The sequence below is a fragment of the Coregonus lavaretus genome (assembly GCF_964263955.1).
Source record: "Coregonus lavaretus genome assembly, contig: HAP1_SCAFFOLD_1092, whole genome shotgun sequence".
Lineage (NCBI taxonomy): Eukaryota > Metazoa > Chordata > Actinopteri > Salmoniformes > Salmonidae > Coregonus > Coregonus lavaretus.
Window position 1 is genome coordinate 59927 of NW_028165714.1, and position 18828 is coordinate 78754.

Below are 18828 nucleotides of genomic sequence, written 5' to 3' on the forward strand. Positions count from 1 at the left end.
GCTGCTTGCCTATTGTCCTGTAGCCCATCCCAGCCTTGTGCAGGTCTACAATTTTATCCCTGATGTCCTTACACAGCTCTCTGGTCTTGGCCATTGTGGAGAGGTTAGAGTCTGTTTGACTGAGTGTGTGGACAGGTGTCTTTTATACAGGTAACAAGTTCAAACAGGTGCAGTTAATACAGGTAATGAGTGGAGAACAGGAGGGCTTCTTAAAGAAAAACTAACAGGTCTGTGAGAGCCAGAATTCTTACTGGTTGGTAGGTGATCAAATACTTATGTCATGCAATAAAATGCAAATGAATTACTTAAAAATCATACAATGTGATTTTCTGGATTTTTGTTTTAGATTCCGTCTCTCACAGTTGAAGTGTACCTATGATAAAAATTACAGACCTCTACATGCTTTGTAAGTAGGAAAACCTGCAAAATCGGCGGTGTATCAAATACTTGTTCTCCCCACTGTATATATATATACCAGCACACATAAATAACCGTGCTAACCAACATTATATAATTAATACATGTGCTTCTCATAAACTGTTCCATAAACAATGTCTGGTCATTCATATAAGCATGTCTTTAGATGAACTGTTCCATTAACAATGTCTGGTCATTCATATAAGCATATCTTTAGATTAAGTAACGGTTGACATGACAATCGTCACACTCCCCATATTATTCTTTACCCAGAATGCAGCATAACAGTCATTGAACTCCTCTCTAAACACCAGCCATTTGTTGTCCTGCTGTCTCTCTCTCTCTCTCTCTCTCTCTCTCTCTCTGTCTCTCTCTCTCTCTCTCTCTCTCTCTCTCTCTCTCTCTCTCTGTCTCTGTCTCTCTCTGTCTCTCTCTGTCTCTGTCTCTCTCTCTCTCTCTCTCTCTCTCTCTAGGAACCCCAGACCACAGTGATCCTCAACCCAATAGATGGGAACAAGGTACAGCACTGACAGTGTGTGTGGAATAGTTTGTATATACTTTATATTAAATGTATGTAGTTCTGTCCTTCAGCTGTTTCCCGTCTATTAATGTTCTGTAATATGTCATGTTTCATGTTTTGTGTGGACCCCAGGAAGAGTAGCTTCTGTTTTAGAAATAGTTCATGGGGATCCTTATAAACTACCATTATACACTGAGTGCACAAAACATTAAGAACACCTGCTCTTTCCATGACATAGACTGACCAGGTGAATCCAGGTGGAAGCTATGATCCCTTATTGATGTCACTTGTTAAATCCACTTCAATCAGTGTAGATGAAGGGGAGGAGACAGGTTAAAGAAGGGTTTTAAACCTTGACATGGATTGTGTATGTGTGTCATTCAGATGATGAATGGGCAAGACAAAGTATTTAAGTGCCTTTGAACGGGGTATGGTAGTAGGTGCCAGGTGCACCAGTTTGAGTCAAGAACTGCAACGCTGCTGAGTTCAACAGTTACCCGTGTGTATCAAGAATGGTCCACCACCCAAAGGACATCCAGCCAATTTGACCCAACTGTGGGAAGCATTGGAGTCAACATGGGCCAGCATCCCTGAGGAAGGTTTTCGACACCTTGTAGAGTCCGTGCCCCGAAGAATTGAGGCTATTCTGAGGGCAAAAGGGGGTTCAACTCAATATTAGGAAGGTGTTCCTAATGTTTTGTACACTCAGTGTACACACCAGATTATAGATCAATCTGTACATTCTTTCCTCCAGGAGTCTATAGAGAGCGCAAACACCATCATCGAGGACGACGATGTCAAAGGTAGGGACACTTGTCTGTCCCCTTCTCTCTCTCTCTCTCTCTCTCTCTCTCTCTCTCTCTCTGTCTCTATCTGTCTCTCTCTCTCCCTCTCTCTCTCCCTCTCTCTCTCCCTCTCTCTCTCTCTCTCTCTCTCTCTCTCCTCTCTCTCTCCTCTCTCTCTCTCTCTCTCTGTCTCTCTCTCTCTCTCTCTCTCTGTCTCTCTCTCTCTCTCTCTCTCTCTGTCTCTCTCTCTCTGTCTCTCTCTGTCTCTCTCTCTCTCTGTCTCTCTCTCGCTCTCTCTCTCTCTCCCTCTCTCTCTCGCTCTATCTTTGTCTGTCTGTCGCTCTCTCTCTCCTTCCATTTGTCTTTCCACCTCTCCTTTGACTCAGCTACTTTCTCCTCCTCCTCCTTCCTCTTCCTCCTCCACCTCCTCCTCCTCCTTCCTCCTCCTCCTCTTCCTCCACCTCCTCCTCCACTTCCTCTTCCTCCTCCTCCTCCACTTCCTCTTCCTCCTCCTCCTTCTCTTCTCTCCTCCTCATCCTCCTCTTCCTCCTCCTCCTCCTCCTCTTCCTCCTGATGATTGAGACTCCATATACGTGATGTATAGATGTACGTATTATTATTATACACACTTACCTGTTTTCTTTTTCTTTCTGTAAATTGAATTATTTTCTACATTTGAAATGCATGTGGACCCCCCACATACACACATACACACCTGCCCTCTCTGCCAGTCCTCTGTTTTGGGAACTTGGTGGGTAATGTGTGGAGCTCTAAGGGTCGTTCCACCCAGTCCTCTGAGCCCAGGCGGAATCCCTCCTCTTCAGGACAGAGTAAGTCCCCTGGATGTGTCCCCCCTGTCCACTGTCTCCTGGGTCTCTCCTCAACCACTATGGAGAAACCTGTCCACTGTCCCCTGTCTCCTGGGTCTCCCATCAACCACTGTGGAGAAACCTGTCCCCTGTCCCCTGGGTGTGTGTCCCTTCTACTCCCTCCTCCTCAGTCCAGAGTAAGTCCCCTTCTGCTGAGGTAGAAAACCCTGGCCATGTCCCCTGTACCGCCTGGGCTTCCACTCAAACACTCCGGAGAAACCAGTCCCCTGCACCCCCTGGGCCTCCACTCAAACACTCTGGAGAAACCAGTCCCCTGTACCCCATGGGCCTCCACCCAAACACTCTGGAGAAACCAGTCCCCTGTACCGCCTGGGCCTCCACTCAAACACTCTAGAGAAACCAGTCCCCTGTACCGCCTGGGCCTCCACTCAAACACTCTGGAGAAACCAGTCCCCTGTACCGCCTGGGCCTCCACTCAAACACTCTGGAGAAACCAGTCCCCTGTACCGCCTAAGCCTCCACTCAAACACTCTGGAGAAACCAGTCCCCTGTATTGCCTGGGCCTCCACTCAAACACTCTGGAGAAACATGTCTGTCCCCATGTTTCTGTCCCCCTGTCTCTGTCCCCCTGTCCCTTGACAAGATAAACCATAAACACGCACAATATTTCTGGCGAAGTGATTAAGTCAATGGCCGCATTTCCAGGCTGACTACATTGCAGACTCCTGCCAGATCTCACAACACCTGGATAGATATTTAACATATCAGCTAACCACACCATATATAGTAATCTGATTATCTTTTTAACATATCAGCTAACCACATCATATGATATAGTAATCTGATGATCTATTTAACATATCAGCTAACCACACCATATGGTATAGTAATCTGATGATCTATTTAACATATCAGCTAACCACACCATATGGTATAGTAATCTGATGATCTATTTAACATATCAGCTAACCACATCATATATAGTAATCTGATGATCTATTTAACATATCAGCTAACCACACCATATGGTATAGTAATCTGATGATCTATTTAACATATCAGCTAACCACATCATATGATATAGTAATCTGATGATCTATTTAACATATCAGCTAACCACATCATATATAGTAATCTGATGATCTATTTAACATATCAGCTAACCACATCATATATAGTAATCTCATCTATTTAACATATCAGCTAACCACATCATATGATATAGTAATCTGATGATCTATTTAACATATCAGCTAACCACATCATATATAGTAATCTCATATATTTAACATATCAGCTAAACACATCATATGGTATAGTAATCTGATGATCTATATAACATATCAGCTAACCACACCATATGGTATAGTAATCTGATGATCTATTTAACATATCAGCTAACCACATCATATGATATAGTAATCTGATGATCTATTTAACATATCAGCTAACCACATCATATATAGTAATCTCATCTATTCAACATATCAGCTAACCACATCATATGATATAGTAATCTGATGATCTTTTTAACATATCAGCTAACCACAACATATGATATAGTAATCTGATTATATATTTAACATATCAGATAACCACATCATATGATATAGTAATCTGATTATATATTTAACATATCAGCTAACCACATCATATGATATAGTAATCTGATGATCTATTTAACATATCAGCTAACCACATCATATGATATAGTAATCTGATGATCTATTTAACATATCAGCTAACCACATCATATATAGTAATCTGATTATCTTTTTAACATATCAGCTAACCACATCATATGATATAGTAATCTGATGATCTATTTAACATATCAGCTAACCACATCATATGATATAGTAATCTGATAATATATTTAACATATCAGCTAACCACATCATATATAGTAATCTGATGATCTATTTACCCCCTGGGCCTCCACTCAAACACTCTGGAGAAACCAGTCCCCTGTACCGCCAGGGCCTCCACCCAAACACTCTGGAGAAACCAGTCCCCTGTACCCCCTGGGCCTCCACTCAAACACTCTGGAGAAACCTGTCCCCTGTACCCCATGGGCCTCCACTCAAACGCTCTGGAGAAACCAGTCCCCTGTACCGCCTGGGCCTCCACTCAAACACTCTGGAGAAACCAGTCCCCTGTACCACCTGGGCCTCCACTCAAACACTCTGGAGAAACCAGTCCCCTGTACCCCCTGGGCCTCCACGCAAACACTCTGGAGAAACCTGTCCCCTGTAACCCCTGGGCCTCCACTCAAACACACTGGAGAAACCTGTCCCCTGTACCCCCTGGGCATCCACTCAAACACTCTGGAGAAACAAGTCCCCTGTACCGCCTGGGCCTCCACTCAAACACTCTGGAGAAACCAGTCCCCTGTACCCCCTGGGCCTCCACTCAAACACTCTGGAGAAACATGTCTGTCCCCCTGTTTCTGTCCCCCTGTCTCTGTCCCCCTGTCCCTTGACAAGATAAACCATAAACACGCACAATATTTCTGGCGAAGTGATTAAGTCAATGGCCGCATTTCCAGGCTAACTACATTGCAGACTCCTGCCAGATCTCACAACACCTGGATAGATATATAACATATCAGCTAACCACACCATATGGTATAGTAATCTGATGATCTATTTAACATATCAGCTAACCACACCATATGGTATAGTAATCTGATGATCTATTTAACATATCAGCTAACCACATCATATATAGTAATCTGATGATCTATTTAACATATCAGCTAACCACACCATATGGTATAGTAATCTGATGATCTATTTAACATATCAGCTAACCACATCATATGATATAGTAATCTGATGATCTATTTAACATATCAGCTAACCACATCATATATAGTAATCTCATATATTTAACATATCAGCTAACCACATCATATGGTATAGTAATCTGATGATCTATATAACATATCAGCTAACCACACCATATGGTATAGTAATCTGATGATCTATTTAACATATCAGCTAACCACATCATATGATATAGTAATCTGATGATCTATTTAACATATCAGCTAACCACATCATATATAGTAATCTCATCTATTCAACATATCAGCTAACCACATCATATGATATAGTAATCTGATGATCTTTTTAACATATCAGCTAACCACAACATATGATATAGTAATCTGATTATATATTTAACATATCAGATAACCACATCATATGATATAGTAATCTGATTATATATTTAACATATCAGCTAACCACATCATATGATATAGTAATCTGATGATCTATTTAACATATCAGCTAACCACATCATATGATATAGTAATCTGATGATCTATTTAACATATCAGCTAACCACATCATATATAGTAATCTGATTATCTTTTTAACATATCAGCTAACCACATCATATGATATAGTAATCTGATGATCTATTTAACATATCAGCTAACCACATCATATGATATAGTAATCTGATAATATATTTAACATATCAGCTAACCACATCATATATAGTAATCTGATGATCTATTTACCCCCTGGGCCTCCACTCAAACACTCTGGAGAAACCAGTCCCCTGTACCGCCAGGGCCTCCACCCAAACACACTGGAGAAACCAGTCCCCTGTACCCCCTGGGCCTCCACTCAAACACTCTGGAGAAACCTGTCCCCTGTACCCCATGGGCCTCCACTCAAACGCTCTGGAGAAACCAGTCCCCTGTACCGCCTGGGCCTCCACTCAAACACTCTGGAGAAACCAGTCCCCTGTACCACCTGGGCCTCCACTCAAACACTCTGGAGAAACCAGTCCCCTGTACCCCCTGGGCCTCCACGCAAACACTCTGGAGAAACCTGTCCCCTGTACCCCCTGGGCCTTCACTCAAACACACTGGAGAAACCTGTCCCCTGTACCCCCTGGGCATCCACTCAAACACTCTGGAGAAACAAGTCCCCTGTACCGCCTGGGCCTCCACTCAAACACTCTGGAGAAACCAGTCCCCTGTACCCCCTGGGCCTCCACTCAAACACTCTGGAGAAACATGTCTGTCCCCCTGTTTCTGTCCCCCTGTCTCTGTCCCCCTGTCCCTTGACAAGATAAACCATAAACACGCACAATATTTCTGGCGAAGTGATTAAGTCAATGGCCGCATTTCCAGGCTGACTACATTGCAGACTCCTGCCAGATCTCACAACACCTGGATAGATATATAACATATCAGCTAACCACACCATATGGTATAGTAATCTGATGATCTATTTAACATATCAGCTAACCACACCATATGGTATAGTAATCTGATGATCTATTTAACAGATCAGCTAACCACATCATATGATATAGTAATCTGATGATCTATTTAACATATCAGCTAACCACATCATATGATATAGTAATCTGATGATCTATTTAACATATCAGCTAACCACATCATATGATATAGTAATCTGATCTATTTAACATATCAGCTAACCACATCATATGATATAGTAATCTGATGATCTATTTAACATATCAGCTAACCACATCATATATAGTAATCTGATGATCTATTTACCCCCTGGGCCTCCACTCAAACACTCTGGAGAAACCAGCCCCCTGTACCCCCTGGGCCTCCGCTCAAACGCTCTGGAGAAACCTGTCCCCTGTACCCCCTGGGCCTCCACTCAAACACTCTGGAGAAACATGTCCCCTGTACCGCCTGGGCCTCCACTCAAACATTCTGGAGAAACATGTCTGTCCCCCTGTTTCTGTCCCCCTGTCTCCCTGTCCCTTGAGAAGATAAACCATAAACACGCACAATATTTCTGGCGAAGTGATTAAGTCAATGGCCGCATTTCCAGGCTGACTACATTGCAGACTCCTGCCAGATCTCACAACACCTGGATAGATATTTAACATATCAGCTAACAACACCATATGGTATAGTAATCTGATGATCTATTTAACATATCAGCTAACCACACCATATGGTATAGTAATCTGATGATCTATTTAACATATCAGCTAACCACATCATATGATATAGTAATCTGATGATCTATTTAACATATCAGCTAACCACATCATATGATATAGTAATCTGATCTATTTAACATATCAGCTAACCACATCATGTGATATAGTAATCTGATGATCTATTTAACATATCAGCTAACCACATCATATATAGTAATCTGATGATCTATTTAACATATCAGCTAACCACATCATATATAGTAATCTGATGATCTATTTACCCCCTGGGCCTCCACTCAAACACCCTGGAGAAACCAGTCCCCTGTACCCCCTGGGCCTCCACTCAAACACCCTGGAGAAACCAGTCCCCTGTACCCCCTGGGCCTCCACTCAAACACTCTGGAGAAACATGTCTGTCCCCCTGTGTCTGTCCCCCTGTCTCTGTCCCCCTGTCTCTGTCCCCCTGTCCCTTGACAAGATAAACCATAAACACGCACAAAATTTCTGAAGAAGTGATTAAGTCAATGGCCGCATTTCCAGGCTGACTACATTGCAGACTCCTGCCAGATCTCACAACACCTCGATAGATATATAACATATCAGCTAACCACACCATATGGTATAGTAATCTGATGATCTATTTAACATATCAGCTAACAACACCATATGGTATAGTAATCTGATGATCTATTTAACATATCAGCTAACCACATCATATGATATAGTAATCTGATGATCTATTTAACATATCAGCTAACCACATCATATGATATAGTAATCTGATGATCTATTTAACATATCGCCTAACCATATCATATATAGTAATCTGATAATCTATTTACCCCCTGGGCCTCCACTCCAACACTCTGGAGAAACCAGTCCCCTGTACCCCCTGGGCCTCCACTCAAACACTCTGGAGAAACAAGTCCCCTGTACCCCATGGGCCTCCACTCAAACGCTCTGGAGAAACCAGTCCCCTGTACCGCCTGGGCCCCCACTCAAACGCTCTGGAGAAACCAGTCCCCTGTACCACCTGGGCCTCCACTCAAACACTCTGGAGAAACCAGTCCCCTGTACCCCCTGGGCCTCCACTCAAACACTCTGGAGAAACCTGTCCCCTGTACCCCCTGGGCCTCCACTCAAACACACTGGAGAAACCTGTCCCCTGTACCCCCTGGGCATCCACTCATACACTCTGGAGAAACAAGTCCCCTGTACCGCCTGGGCCTCCACTCAAACACTCTGGAGAAACCAGTCCCCTGTATTGCCTGGGCCTCCACTCAAACACTCTGGAGAAACATGTCTGTCCCCATGTTTCTGTCCCCCTGTCTCTGTCCCCCTGTCCCTTGACAAGATAAACCAAAAACACGCACAATATTTCTGGCGAAGTGATTAAGTCAAAGGCCGCATTTCCAGGCTGACTACATTGCAGACTCCTGCCAGATCTCACAACACCTGGATAGATATTTAACATATCAGCTAACCACACCATATATAGTAATCTGATTATCTTTTTAACATATCAGCTAACCACATCATATGATATAGTAATCTGATGATCTATTTAACATATCAGCTAACCACACCATATGGTATAGTAATCTGATGATCTATTTAACATATCAGCTAACCACACCATATGGTATAGTAATCTGATGATCTATTTAACATATCAGCTAACCACATCATATATAGTAATCTGATGATCTATTTAACATATCAGCTAACCACACCATATGGTATAGTAATCTGATGATCTATTTAACATATCAGCTAACCACATCATATGATATAGTAATCTGATGATCTATTTAACATATCAGCTAACCACATCATATGATATAGTAATCTGATGATCTATTTAACATATCAGCTAACCACATCATATATAGTAATCTGATTATCTTTTTAACATATCAGCTAACCACATCATATGATATAGTAATCTGATGATCTATTTAACATATCAGCTAACCACACCATATGGTATAGTAATCTGATGATCTATTTAACATATCAGCTAACCACACCATATGGTATAGTAATCTGATGATCTATTTAACATATCAGCTAACCACATCATATATAGTAATCTGATGATCTATTTAACATATCAGCTAACCACACCATATGGTATAGTAATCTGATGATCTATTTAACATATCAGCTAACCACATCATATGATATAGTAATCTGATGATCTATTTAACATATCAGCTAACCACATCATATATAGTAATCTCATCTATTTAACATATCAGCTAACCACATCATATGATATAGTAATCTGATGATATATTTAACATATCAGCTAACCACATCATATATAGTAATCTCATACATTTAACATATCAGCTAACCACATCATATGGTATAGTAATCTGATGATCTATATAACATATCAGCTAACCACACCATATGGTATAGTAATCTGATGATCTATTTAACATATCAGCTAACCACATCATATGATATAGTAATCTGATGATCTATTTAACATATCAGCTAACCACATCATATATAGTAATCTCATCTATTCAACATATCAGCTAACCACATCATATGATATAGTAATCTGATGATCTTTTTAACATATCAGCTAACCACAACATATGATATAGTAATCTGATTATATATTTAACATATCAGCTAACCACATCATATGATATAGTAATCTGATGATCTATTTAACATATCAGCTAACCACACCATATGGTATAGTAATCTGATGATCTATTTAACAGATCAGCTAACCACATCATATGATATAGTAATCTGATGATCTATTTAACATATCAGCTAACCACATCATATGATATAGTAATCTGATCTATTTAACATATCAGCTAACCACATCATATGATATAGTAATCTGATGATCTATTTAACATATCAGCTAACCACATCATATATAGTAATCTGATGATCTATTTACCCCCTGGGCCTCCACTCAAACACTCTGGAGAAACCAGCCCCCTGTACCCCCCGGGCCTCCGCTCAAACGCTCTGGAGAAACCTGTCCCCTGTACCCCCTGGGCCTCCACTCAAACACTCTGGAGAAACATGTCCCCTGTACCGCCTGGGCCTCCACTCAAACATTCTGGAGAAACATGTCTGTCCCCTTGTTTCTGTCCCCCTGTCTCTGTCCCCCTGTCCCTTGACAAGATAAACCATAAACACGCACAATATTTCTGGCGAAGTGATTAAGTCAATGGCCGCATTTCCAGGCTGACTACATTGCAGACTCCTGCCAGATCTCACAACACCTGGATAGATATATAACATATCAACTAACCACACCATATGGTATAGTAATCTGATGATCTATTTAACATATCAGCTAACCACACCATATGGTATAGTAATCTGATGATCTATTTAACATATCAGCTAACCACATCATATGATATAGTAATCTGATGATCTATTTAACATATCAGCTAACCACATCATATGATATAGTAATCTGATCTATTTAACATATCAGCTAACCACATCATGTGATATAGTAATCTGATGATCTATTTAACATATCAGCTAACCACATCATATATAGTAATCTGATGATCTATTTACCCCCTGGGCCTCCACTCAAACACTCTGGAGAAACCAGTCCCCTGTACCCCCTGGGCCTCCACTCAAACACCCTGGAGAAACCAGTCCCCTGTACCCCCTGGGCCTCCACTCAAACACTCTGGAGAAACCAGTCCCCTGTACCCCCTGGGCCTCCACGCAAACACTCTGGAGAAACCAGTCCCCTGTACCCCCTGGGCCTCCACTCAAACACTCTGGAGAAACCTGTCCCCTGTACCCCCTGGGCCTCCACTCAAACGCTCTGGAGAAACCAGTCCCCTGTACCCCCTGGGCCTCCACTCAAACACTCTGGAGAAACATGTCTGTCCCCCTGTTTCTGTCCCCCTGTCTCTGTCCCCCTGTCCCTTGACAAGATAAACCATAAACACGCACAAAATTTCTGAAGAAGCGATTAAGTCAATGGCCGCATTTCCAGGCTGACTACATTGCAGACTCCTGCCAGATCTCACAACACCTCGATAGATATATAACATATCAGCTAACCACACCATATGGTATAGTAATCTGATGATCTATTTAACATATCAGCTAACCACATCATATGATATAGTAATCTGATGATCTATTTAACATATCAGCTAACCACATCATATGATATAGTAATCTGATGATCTATTTAACATATCGCCTAACCATATCATATATAGTAATCTGATGATCTATTTACCCCCTGGGCCTCCACTCCAACACTCTGGAGAAACCAGTCCCCTGTACCCCCTGGGCCTCCACTCAAACACTCTGGAGAAACCAGTCCCCTGTACCCCATGGGCCTCCACTCAAACGCTCTGGAGAAACCAGTCCCCTGTACCGCCTGGGCCCCCCACTCAAACGCTCTGGAGAAACCAGTCCCCTGTACCACCTGGGCCTCCACTCAAACACTCTGGAGAAACCTGTCCCCTGTACCCCATGGGCCTCCACTCAAACGCTCTGGAGAAACCAGTCCCCTGTACCGCCTGGGCCTCCACTCAAACACTCTGGAGAAACCAGTCCCCTGTACCCCCTGGGCCTCCACTCAAACACTCTGGAGAAACATGTCTGTCCCCCTGTTTCTGTCCCCCTGTCTCTGTCCCCCTGTCCCTTGACAAGATAAACCATAAACACGCACAATATTTCTGGCGAAGTGATTAAGTCAATGGCCGCATTTCCAGGCTGACTACATTGCAGACTCCTGCCAGATCTCACAACACCTGGATAGATATATAACATATCAGCTAACCACACCATATGGTATAGTAATCTGATGATCTATTTAACATATCAGCTAACCACACCATATGGTATAGTAATCTGATGATCTATTTAACAGATCAGCTAACCACATCATATGATATAGTAATCTGATGATCTATTTAACATATCAGCTAACCACATCATATGATATAGTAATCTGATCTATTTAACATATCAGCTAACCACATCATATGATATAGTAATCTGATGATCTATTTAACATATCAGCTAACCACATCATATATAGTAATCTGATGATCTATTTACCCCCTGGGCCTCCACTCAAACACTCTGGAGAAACCAGCCCCCTGTACCCCCCGGGCCTCCGCTCAAACGCTCTGGAGAAACCTGTCCCCTATACCCCCTGGGCCTCCACTCAAACACTCTGGAGAAACATGTCCCCTGTACCGCCTGGGCCTCCACTCAAACATTCTGGAGAAACATGTCTGTCCCCCTGTTTCTGTCCCCCTGTCTCTGTCCCCCTGTCCCTTGACAAGATAAACCATAAACACGCACAATATTTCTGGCGAAGTGATTAAGTCAATGGCCGCATTTCCAGGCTGACTACATTGCAGACTCCTGCCAGATCTCACAACACCTGGATAGATATATAACATATCAACTAACCACACCATATGGTATAGTAATCTGATGATCTATTTAACATATCAGCTAACCACATCATGTGATATAGTAATCTGATGATCTATTTAACATATCAGCTAACCACATCATATGATATAGTAATCTGATGATCTATTTAACATATCAGCTAACCACATCATATGATATAGTAATCTGATCTATTTAACATATCAGCTAACCACATCATGTGATATAGTAATCTGATGATCTATTTAACATATCAGCTAACCACATCATATATAGTAATCTGATGATCTATTTAACATATCAGCTAACCACATCATATATAGTAATCTGATGATCTATTTACCCCCTGGGCCTCCACTCAAACACTCTGGAGAAACCAGTCCCCTGTACCCCCTGGGCCTCCACTCAAACACCCTGGAGAAACCAGTCCCCTGTACCCCCTGGGCCTCCACTCAAACACTCTGGAGAAACCAGTCCCCTGTACCCCCTGGGCCTCCACGCAAACACTCTGGAGAAACCAGTCCCCTGTACCCCCTGGGCCTCCACTCAAACACTCTGGAGAAACCTGTCCCCTGTACCCCCTGGGCCTCCACTCAAACGCTCTGGAGAAACCAGTCCCCTGTACCCCCTGGGCCTCCACTCACACACTCTGGAGAAACATGTCTGTCCCCCTGTGTCTGTCCCCCTGTCTCTGTCCCCCTGTCTCTGTCCCCCTGTCCCTTGACAAGATAAACCATAAACACGCACAAAATTTCTGAAGAAGCGATTAAGTCAATGGCCGCATTTCCAGGCTGACTACATTGCAGACTCCTGCCAGATCTCACAACACCTCGATAGATATATAACATATCAGCTAACCACACCATATGGTATAGTAATCTGATGATCTATTTAACATATCAGCTAACAACACCATATGGTATAGTAATCTGATGATCTATTTAACATATCAGCTAACCACATCATATGATATAGTAATCTGATGATCTATTTAACATATCGCCTAACCATATCATATATAGTAATCTGATGATCTATTTACCCCCTGGGCCTCCACTCCAACACTCTGGAGAAACCAGTCCCCTGTACCCCCTGGGCCTCCACTCAAACACTCTGGAGAAACCAGTCCCCTGTACCCCATGGGCCTCCACTCAAACGCTCTGGAGAAACCAGTCCCCTGTACCGCCTGGGCCCCCCACTCAAACGCTCTGGAGAAACCAGTCCCCTGTACCACCTGGGCCCCCACTCAAACACTCTGGAGAAACCAGTCCCCTGTACCCCCTGGGCCTCCACTCAAACACTCTGGAGAAACCAGTCCCCTGTACCCCCTGGGCCTCCACTCAAACACGCTGGAGAAACCAGTCCCCTGTACCCCCTGGGCCTCCACTCAAACACTCTGGAGAAACCTGTCCCCTGTACCCCCTGGGCCTCCACTCAAACGCTCTGGAGAAACCAGTCCCCTGTACCCCCTGGGCCTCCACTCAAACACTCTGGAGAAACATGTCTGTCCCCCTGTGTTTGTCCCCCTGTCTCTGTCCCCCTGTCTCTGTCCCCCTGTCCCTTGACAAGATAAACCATAAACACGCACAAAATTTCTGAAGAAGCGATTAAGTCAATGGCCGCATTTCCAGGCTGACTACATTGCAGACTCCTGCCAGATCTCACAACACCTCGATAGATATATAACATATCAGCTAACCACACCATATGGTATAGTAATCTGATGATCTATTTAACATATCAGCTAACAACACCATATGGTATAGTAATCTGATGATCTATTTAACATATCAGCTAACCACATCATATGATATAGTAATCTGATGATCTATTTAACATATCAGCTAACCACATCATATGATATAGTAATCTGATGATCTATTTAACATATCGCCTAACCATATCATATATAGTAATCTGATGATCTATTTACCCCCTGGGCCTCCACTCCAACACTCTGGAGAAACCAGTCCCCTGTACCCCCTGGGCCTCCACTCAAACACTCTGGAGAAACCAGTCCCCTGTACCCCATGGGCCTCCACTCAAACGCTCTGGAGAAACCAGTCCCCTGTACCGCCTGGGCCCCCCACTCAAACGCTCTGGAGAAACCAGTCCCCTGTACCACCTGGGCCTCCACTCAAACACTCTGGAGAAACCTGTCCCCTGTACCCCATGGGCCTCCACTCAAACGCTCTGGAGAAACCAGTCCCCTGTACCGCCTGGGCCTCCACTCAAACACTCTGGAGAAACCAGTCCCCTGTACCCCCTGGGCCTCCACTCAAACACTCTGGAGAAACATGTCTGTCCCCCTGTTTCTGTCCCCCTGTCTCTGTCCCCCTGTCCCTTGACAAGATAAACCATAAACACGCACAATATTTCTGGCGAAGTGATTAAGTCAATGGCCGCATTTCCAGGCTGACTACATTGCAGACTCCTGCCAGATCTCACAACACCTGGATAGATATATAACATATCAGCTAACCACACCATATGGTATAGTAATCTGATGATCTATTTAACATATCAGCTAACCACACCATATGGTATAGTAATCTGATGATCTATTTAACAGATCAGCTAACCACACCATATGATATAGTAATCTGATGATCTATTTAACATATCAGCTAACCACATCATATGATATAGTAATCTGATGATCTATTTAACATATCAGCTAAACACATCATATGATATAGTAATCTGATGATCTATTTAACATATCAGCTAACCACATCATATGATATAGTAATCTGATCTATTTAACATATCAGCTAACCACATCATGTGATATAGTAATCTGATGATCTATTTACCCCCTGGGCCTCCACTCAAACACTCTGGAGAAACCAGCCCCCTGTACCCCCCGGGCCTCCGCTCAAACGCTCTGGAGAAACCTGTCCCCTGTACCCCCTGGGCCTCCACTCAAACACTCTGGAGAAACATGTCCCCTGTACCGCCTGGGCCTCCACTCAAACATTCTGGAGAAACATGTCTGTCCCCCTGTTTCTGTCCCCCTGTCTCTGTCCCCCTGTCCCTTGACAAGATAAACCATAAACACGCACAATATTTCTGGCGAAGTGATTAAGTCAATGGCCGCATTTCCAGGCTGACTACATTGCAGACTCCTGCCAGATCTCACAACACCTGGATAGATATATAACATATCAACTAACCACACCATATGGTATAGTAATCTGATGATCTATTTAACATATCAGCTAACCACATCATGTGATATAGTAATCTGATGATCTATTTAACATATCAGCTAACCACATCATATGATATAGTAATCTGATCTATTTAACATATCAGCTAACCACATCATATATAGTAATCTGATGATCTATTTACCCCCTGGGCCTCCACTAAAACACTCTGGAGAAACCAGTCCCCTGTACCGCCGGGGCCTCCACCCAAACACTCTGGAGAAACCAGCCCCCTGTACCCCCTGGGCCTCCGCTCAAACGCTCTGGAGAAACATGTCCCCTGTACCCCCCTGGGCCTCCACTCAAACGCTCTGGAGAAACCAGTCCCCTGTACCACCTGGGCCTCCACTCAAACACTCTGGAGAAACCAATCCCCTGTACCCCCTGGGCCTCCACTCAAACACTCTGGAGAAACCTGTCCCCTGTACCCCCTGGGCCTCCACTCAAACACACTGGAGAAACCTGTCCCCTGTACCCCCTGGGCATCCACTCAAACACTCTGGAGAAACAAGTCCCCTGTACCGCCTGGGCCTCCACTCAAACACTCTGGAGAAACCAGTCCCCTGTACCCCCTGGGCCTCCACTCAAACACTCTGGAGAAACATGTCTGTCCCCCTGTTTCTGTCCCCCTGTCTCTGTCCCCCTGTCCCTTGACAAGATAAACCATAAACACGCACAATATTTCTGGCGAAGTGATTAAGTCAATGGCCGCATTTCCAGGCTGACTACATTGCAGACTCCTGCCAGATCTCACAACACCTGGATAGATATATAACATATTAGCTAACCACACCATATGGTATAGTAATCTGATGATCTATTTAACATATCAGCTAACCACACCATATGGTATAGTAATCTGATGATCTATTTAACATATCAGCTAACCACATCATATGATATAGTAATCTGATCTATTTAACATATCAGCTAACCACATCATATGATATAGTAATCTGATGATCTATTTAACATATCAGCTAACCACATCATATATAGTAATCTGATGATCTATTTACCCCCTGGGCCTCCACTCAAACACTCTGGAGAAACCAGTCCCCTGTTCCGCCGGGGCCTCCACCCAAACACTCTGGAGAAACCAGCCCCCTGTACCCCCTGGGCCTCCGCTCAAACGCTCTGGAGAAACATGTCCCCTGTACCCCCTGGGCCTCCACTCAAACACTCTGGAGAAACATGTCCCCTGTACCGCCTGGGCCTCCACTCAAACATTCTGGAGAAACATGTCTGTCCCCCTGTTTCTGTCCCCCTGTCTCTGTCCCCCTGTCCCTTGACAAGATAAACCATAAACACGCACAATATTTCTGGCGAAGTGATTAAGTCAATGGCCGCATTTCCAGGCTGACTACATTGCAGACTCCTGCCAGATCTCACAACACGTGGATAGATATATAACATATCAACTAACCACACCATATGGTATAGTAATCTGATGATCTATTTAACATATCAGCTAACCACATCATATGATATAGTAATCTGATCTATTTAACATATCAGCTAACCACATCATGTGATATAGTAATCTGATGATCTATTTAACATATCAGCTAACCACATCATATATAGTAATCTGATGATCTATTTAACATAGCAGCTAACCATATCATATATAGTAATCTGATGATATATTTACCCCCTGGGCCTCCACTCCAACACTCTGGAGAAACCAGTCCCCTGTACCCCCTGGGCCTCCACTCAAACACTCTGGAGAAACCAGTCCCCTGTACCGCCTGGGCCTCCACTCAAACGCTCTGGAGAAACCAGTCCCCTGTACTGCATGGGCCTCCACTCAAACACTCTGGAGAAACCAGTCCCCTGTACCGCCTGGGCCTCCACTCAAACACTCTGGAGAAACTTGTCTGTCCCCCTGTTTCTGTCCCCCTGTCTCTGTCCCCCTGTCTCTATCCCCCTGTCTCTGTCCCCTGTCCCTTGACAAGATAAACCATAAACACGCACAATATTTCTGGCGAAGTGATTAAGTCAATGGCCGCATTTCCAGGCTGACTACATTGCAGACTCCTGCCAGATCTCACAACACCTGGATAGATATATAACATATCAGCTAACCACATCATATGATATAGTAATCTGATCTATTTAACATATCAGCTAACCACATCATATGATATAGTAATCTGATGATCTATTTAACATATCAGCTAACCACATCATATGATATAGTAATCTGATGATCTATTTAACATATCAGCTAACCACATCATATGATATAGTAATCTGATGATCTATTTAACATATCAGCTAACCACATCATATATAGTAATCTGATTATCTATTTAACATATCAGCTAACCACATCATATATAGTAATCTGATGATCTATTTAACATATCAGCTAACCACATCATATATAGTAATCTCATCTATTTAACATATCAGCTAACCACATCATATGATATAGTAATCTGATGATCTATTTAACATATCAGATAACCACATCATATGATATAGTAATCTGATGATCTATTTAACATATCAGCTAACCACATCATATGATATAGTAATCTGATTATCTATTTAACATATCAGCTAACCACATCATATGATATAGTAATCTGATGATCTATTTAACATATCAGCTAACCACATCATATATAGTAATCTGATGCCCACAACCATTGGTTGATGCAGTGCAA

General features: G+C 43.1%; 1 protein-coding gene across 1 annotated transcript in view; it reads left to right on the plus strand.

Moving 5' to 3' along the window:
- Nucleotides 1–651: 651 nt before the first annotated feature.
- The window catches only part of LOC311115560 (calcium/calmodulin-dependent protein kinase type II delta 1 chain-like), a gene marked incomplete at both ends in the record, with an annotated part of 28325 nt that continues 10148 nt past the window's right edge, over nucleotides 652–18828 (plus strand). The window contains 3 exons of the mRNA XM_084190711.1: nucleotides 652–660; nucleotides 891–935; nucleotides 1692–1740. Coding sequence (XP_084046837.1) covers nucleotides 652–660; nucleotides 891–935; nucleotides 1692–1740 — 103 coding nt within the window. The remainder of the gene's footprint in view (nucleotides 661–890; nucleotides 936–1691; nucleotides 1741–18828) is intronic.